This window comes from Thyridium curvatum (genome assembly GCF_004353045.1).
Source record: "Thyridium curvatum strain D216 chromosome Unknown NODE_98_length_142638_cov_87.939612, whole genome shotgun sequence".
NCBI lineage: Eukaryota > Fungi > Ascomycota > Sordariomycetes > Thyridiales > Thyridiaceae > Thyridium > Thyridium curvatum.
In genome coordinates this window covers 136,639-142,638 of record NW_022156853.1, presented here as the reverse complement: position 1 = coordinate 142,638, position 6,000 = coordinate 136,639, and the positions used below count along the sequence as shown (strand labels likewise).

Below are 6,000 nucleotides of genomic sequence, written 5' to 3'. Positions count from 1 at the left end.
GCGCCCCCCCCCCCCCCCCCCCCCCCCCCCGAGCTATTAGGACTAACGAGACACGGTCAAGCTATCACGGCTCAAGGGTTGACACACCTTCGACGTGAAGGGAAACCCTGGGGGGAAGGAACGGTCGACGAACTCTGCCCTGTCGCTATACACTCCTCCAGGAAGGCACGACTTGCCCACCTATGACCTCTACTCGCGTCTACCTCCCGCCTTCATCAGCCCATTTCTTTCCACTTACGCCAAAGACACCACCGAAGCCGGTACGGAAGTGCCAGACGCACCATTGCTCTATCCTCTGCCGATATCAAGTAAAGTAGGTGATGCATATTTTCTCCTCGTGTCTCGTGTCTTCATTCTTGCAAGCTCATCGATGAATCCGCATTCCATTCATGCTGTCAGCTTATGCTGGGGAGGGTGACGAGCATCGATCACGGCAAGCGTGGGGGGAGGGGGCTCTGATTCCCATGCCACAATCGCAGCCTGCCTACAACAGGCTGCCATTCGCGAAGCATGACGGGAGCGCGAGAAGAACATACCTTTCTCTACTACCGAGCCGAATTTCCATATTTTCCAAGAACAATACGAGCTGGAGAGATAATGCTGATATTTCCCTGCTTCATAGTTTCTTTTTCACGGATACCTAGCCAGCAACAAAGTCAACAAGGCAAGTTCAACCGTTTCTTTTTCGATGTCACCTGCCATTCACGCGCTATCATGGCCCTTTCCCCTTTCCGGAAACGAGTCCGAGAGGGAGTTTGCAGAAACGGCTCGCCATCAAAAGTGCAGTCCCATTTCCGGTTTCGGCTGAGCAAGCAGCTCTTCGGTCTGCCTGCTACTGGTAGCACTTCGACGATGGTGTCGGAAGGCAACCAAGACGGTGGACTTGTGAGACATCTCGGATGCGCCTCTGGTTCGTCTCTGGTTCGCTTGCGACCGCTCCGGACACAAAGCTCAGGCTTCTTGGCAGAACTGCGATCAACAGAGGCCGGACTTCGCCTCGTGCCAGAAAGAGAATACAGCGGCTGCGGCCGATCTGCCATCGCTCAAACGTTGGGGATGGGCAAGCCGCAAAATAGCGTTGGCGTCACGGGCATTCCCAGCCGTCTCCGACATAGGAATTCCGATCTCTCGTGCCTCGAAGCAAGTTCCGCATTGGCTTCAGGACTCGCCGATCTGCACCAACTTCTGCACACAGACAGCCTTGAACGGCATGCCACAGTCAGCTCCCGCGCTGATTATCACATCACGCCTTGTCTAGCCCACACAGATGCCGACAGTGGCCCCTCTGTGCCTTTTCGCATTACTCCATCCCGCCCCAGCCTCCCTTCACTCGCTGCTTTTGAGACGACCGAGGCTAGGTCTTCGAACGATGATTGCTGACATGTTTGATTTAGGACAAGACAGGACCCGATCACCCGTCTCCCGGGACCTGGTCCACTCTCTTGTTCATCCATCATTCAAACGAGGAGCGGTACCTCGCCCAGAACAAAAGGGGCTGCAATATAAGGTTGGTTAGCTCCCTCTATTGACTCTATTGGGACACTTGACTAGTCCAACGCCTGGCTGGTTTCCTTGTGCCCTGCCAGAGCGGGAGCTTGAGAATAGCTGGGCTCCTAGGCCCGGCAGGCAGGCTAGCCTCGTGCTGGACAGGATCAAAGTGTGTGTGTGGTCTGGCGGCTACAGGAGCAATTTCCGACAGAGCTTGGCTAACGGTGGGCAACCGCCCCACTGATACCCAGGTCCCACAACGGGAGCCGTCAATCACCAGCAACGCTAAAGTCCCCTACCCGTACCTCGACCGCCTAGTCTCTTGACGAACGCCTCTTCTCTCGCCCGAGGAGAGGACCCGCGTATGAATCAACCACTTTCCAAGGTACGGTGTTTGCGCATTCCATGCCCCCCAAACAGCTTTTTTCATAGTACATTTTGCGATCCTTGTCCTGCTGTCCCCATCCCCTGAGCCGGACATGCCGTGTCCCGGATTCTGAGTCTCCTGGGCCTCTTCCGGACTGTCCACGAGACTTGAGCTCGTTCGTTGCCGCAACTTTAGACAGGACATGGTGGACAATCTTGAGAGCGCCTACAATTTGGTCTGGTCAAATCGACTCACCCCAACACCCGCGAGCTCTGTCTGAAAGGGTCACGAGCTTGCGGGCCGCGGTTGCGGCTTTGAATGTGGAAGGAATGCGCCACGACATTGAAGGTGAGTTTTTCTAAAGCCCAAGCCTTCATTCATAAGAGCCACATATGACATTGCCCTGGTCATTTGACTGCTTTTCCAATTTCTGCTGCAACCCAGCCTTTGCCTGTCATTGCACTGTCCCTAGCGGTCCATTCAACAGCCTGGGGCTTACTCTCGGATCTGCCTCTTTCGGCGGCCCTGGTCATTGCTTTTTTTTATTGCTTGCTTTTCTTCCCAGCCCACCACCTCTGCGAGTCACCGAGACACTTGGCGTGGCACTCGTGCAATGGGCACCTATTGTTTGCCCTCTCTTTTCTTTCTCCAGCAGAGCCATGCGCCTGGCCATGGCAGCCGTTGAGGTTGTGTGTCTGTCTTGGGTTTGGGAAGCTCCACACGCAATTACCAGGAGGCTGTTGATGGGAAGGGTGATACGTAGTGGTGCAGCCTCTGGCGTGGATCTGTACGACATGTACATGGCCTTCCCGGCCCCGGAGACTACATTGCATCTCTGCTGCTTTCCGACTGGCCCAGGCTAGTGCCTGGGATGCATGTTGCGGCATGGCAAAGGTGCAAGTATCACTCCGTGCCTGACGGTACTCTCTTGTACTGTACGGCACTGACCGATATGGGCACTCCAGGGTTGTCAACGATGATTGTTCTACAGCTACACCAGCGGCATGCTGCAACCTAAACAAGCAAACACTGCCTCTTTCTTTCTCTGTCCCCGGTTTCCTTCAATGCCCTACAGAACCATCCATGTCTGGCTAAGCTGACTCCCGTCGTCTGGACCCCTGCCCCTCGCTCGATCACCCATGTTCTATTCTACTTACTGCTTTCCGATCTCGAGGTTTCATGCTGATTTCACTTCGACCAGCTCTTTCATCTCTGCTCATTGTTGCGCCAGCTCCGTCCGAGAAGCTCTGCACTCAACTATGATTTTCGCCCGGTAGTGACGTCGCTCAACTAGCTGCGTTAGGGATTGAGACGATTACCTATTTTCCCAGGGTCCCATCAAACGCGGGAAGCTATTTGACGAGAAGCCGATTCTGACAACCAAACTGTGTGCAGCAGGACTTCGAGCCCTCGCCGCCCTCTTGCCCTGGGCTGGACTACCTCGACCTACCGGCTACAAATGACCTGCGGTATGTACTGGCTCTCATTTTTGATATGTTACGTGTAGGAGACGTGCATAAAGTTTCAATATTTTTTTTTCCCGTTCTGTATTTCTCAATGTTTTTGCCATGCCCCAATTCCCACCGGAGGAAATCTTGACGCCGAGAACTCACTTCATCCGACGCCTCGCGATCGGGGTGTTCTGGGCGCCTCTGATTTTCTTCCCGACACTACCTTCATCCAATCAACACCACCGAGACTCCATCCTCTTCGATCTAAATGCTAGGGGCAGGACGCGGGCCTTTGCCTTGGGGCTCGATACACCAACACACATACATAGCCGGCCCTTTCCCAACGTTTTCTTCACCCTCCTTGGTTGTTCTCCCACAATCAGTGGCCTTGTAGTATTCTTTCCACCTCTGCTGTCCTTGTAGGACACAAATTGCTGGCAGTGCTACGAGACAAGTGGTACACTGTCACTTGTATTGCGTTGGTGACGCGATACAACACTGCCGTGCCAGGCTTTCGAAAAGGCCCTTTCCTCCAGATATCCGCTGACCTGCACATCAGGTATAGTCAGGACTCCAACTCTTCGCATCTAAACCTGGAAAGCTCTGTTCAACCCTCATCAACGATAAACCTCTACCAGTCTGGACCACCATCGGTTTTCAACACCACTGCCTACGCAGCCGAAGGCTCAGGCACATTCTTCCCTTCCTCATCGAACCACCTGTTCTCTGGCGTGGAAGTCCGAGGTCCCAGACTAGGATCCAGGTATGCCACCGAGTGAGCAATCATCTCATAGTGAAGATCAACTTACAATGGTAGTAGTACTGCCCCATCCACGGGCATGGCACATGTTCGCCGTCCGACAGCATTACCTCATCCTGGAGCTCAAGTTGCCACTCGAGATCTTTATTCGCCCGCAACTCCCGCTTACAGGAGGTCGGATCACTTGTCACGATCGCCACCCTTTCCCACAGCCTTACGGCATCACCCACTGTCCCCGACACCCAGCCCAAGTCTGGGATTCAACCCAACTCTCAGGATGGACAATTCCTTCGGCTCGAAGTCCCAGCAGACTATCCCACCCCTGCAGACGATGACCACACTTGGTACCTTGCACTGCACGGATGGCTCTGCAACTGGTGCACCAGTGAAAATCGAGATCAGCGGCACCATTGACAAAGGCTTCTTCCTTGCCGATAACGAATGGACGTGTTACAGGCGGAATTACTTCTCCTGTATCTGTTCGTACAGCCTGACACCCTACTTTCCGAGTACGACCATGCACTTCTTGCAGACGAGCAGCCAGCAGAGCTACCAGGTCTATGGTTTTGCTATGTGCATCTCAGCTGTTGTCGCTGACAACGATGGCCAAGCGATTGAGCTAGTCCAGCACACCCCGAAGAGAGACAAAGGGCCTATTGCCCGGCCTGAGAAGGTTCGTCTGAATCCTAAGCCGCCTCAAGCGAACCACCATCCCCTCGGAGCGTACAGTCAGGTGGATACCGGCTTGGTCGGATCTTCGAGATACGAGCAGGGCTATACCAACGTGCAGGGCTCTTATCCGACTGAACATACCTTCGAACGCATTCAATTCAAACAAGCAACGGCCAACAATGGGAAACGTCGGGCTGCCCAGCAATACTACCATCTGATGGTTGAGCTGTATGCAGACATAGGCACCCAAGGCTCGGAGCAGTTCTTGAAGATTGCGTATCGGAAGTCGGCGAAAATGATAGTGCGCGGGCGCTCCCCCGGGCATTATCAGTCGGAGAGGCGCGGAAGTACAAGCAGCGGTCCAGGCGGGTCGGCCGGGAGCATTGGCTATGGGTCATCTCAGCTCCTGGGTTCGGAATTCGGGCCTCAGGGCGCCACCATGCTCTCCAGTGGCTACGGAGGAGGCTATGACCCGCGAACCAGTCATTACGGTTCTGGCACCCGCCACCACCACGACCTCCCCATGGAGCCGATCATGTCAGCGGAAGAAGCGAAGGCTCTCAATGACACGAAAGAGTATCAATACTACCCGACCCCCATTTACGATGCCAGCCACGATCCGCGCCAGCCAGTAGAGATGTTCACTCACAGCCGTGGTGAACACGATACCGCAACTTCTCACGCTGGCAGTGGACTCGATCTGGGCTCCAAAGTCAAGTCCGAGTTTGACGGATCACTGCCCCGTCTCTTCTACCCAGGCCCCCACGCCTTCACAAAAGCCCTCGGTCGATTTGAAGGCAAATCTAGTTCTGGGGGGTATTATCCGACAATGATGCCTCCTTCTTCTGGCCTGAATATTACGTGAACGGCGGATACTATCGCGGCAAGGGTGGGCCAAGCACCATCATGAAAAGCAGGCATCTTGGTAGCTGACATCGGGTTGCACAAAAAGGGCGCTCTATTCTTTTGATACACGGGACACCAATTCGGCACGAAAATGTTCAACAACGTGACTAACACTGTTTTTCCTTCATCTTTGCTCTGGGTTGCAGTGGAGTGGGTATTGGCCAGAGGCCTTTGATATTCGGTAATGGGATGCATGGCGTAAAGGGAAAAAGAAAAATATGAACGGTGAAAAATGCATTAAGACTCGAGCCTCTGTTCAATTGATCACCATTCATAGAACTCGATACACACAAAGTTATCAGGAGTCGGATGACCACAGCATGGGAAGGCAGACATTGTATGGGGACCAAGTCGGA

At 54.0% G+C, this 6,000-nt stretch overlaps 2 protein-coding genes across 2 annotated transcripts; both read left to right on the top strand.

Moving 5' to 3' along the window:
* Positions 1-714: 714 nt before the first annotated feature.
* E0L32_011133 (uncharacterized protein) lies at positions 715-1,380 on the top strand (the record flags this gene model as incomplete). The annotated part of the gene is made up of 1 exon (XM_031133829.1): positions 715-1,380. The coding sequence occupies one exon, from the start codon at positions 715-717 to the stop codon at positions 1,378-1,380; it is 666 nt and encodes a 221-aa protein (XP_030988699.1).
* A 2,963-nt stretch (positions 1,381-4,343) lies between these two features.
* On the top strand, positions 4,344-5,603 carry E0L32_011132 (uncharacterized protein; the record flags this gene model as incomplete). Its single annotated transcript, XM_031133827.1, has 1 exon — positions 4,344-5,603. The coding sequence occupies one exon, from the start codon at positions 4,344-4,346 to the stop codon at positions 5,601-5,603; it is 1,260 nt and encodes a 419-aa protein (XP_030988698.1).
* Positions 5,604-6,000: the final 397 nt, after the last annotated feature.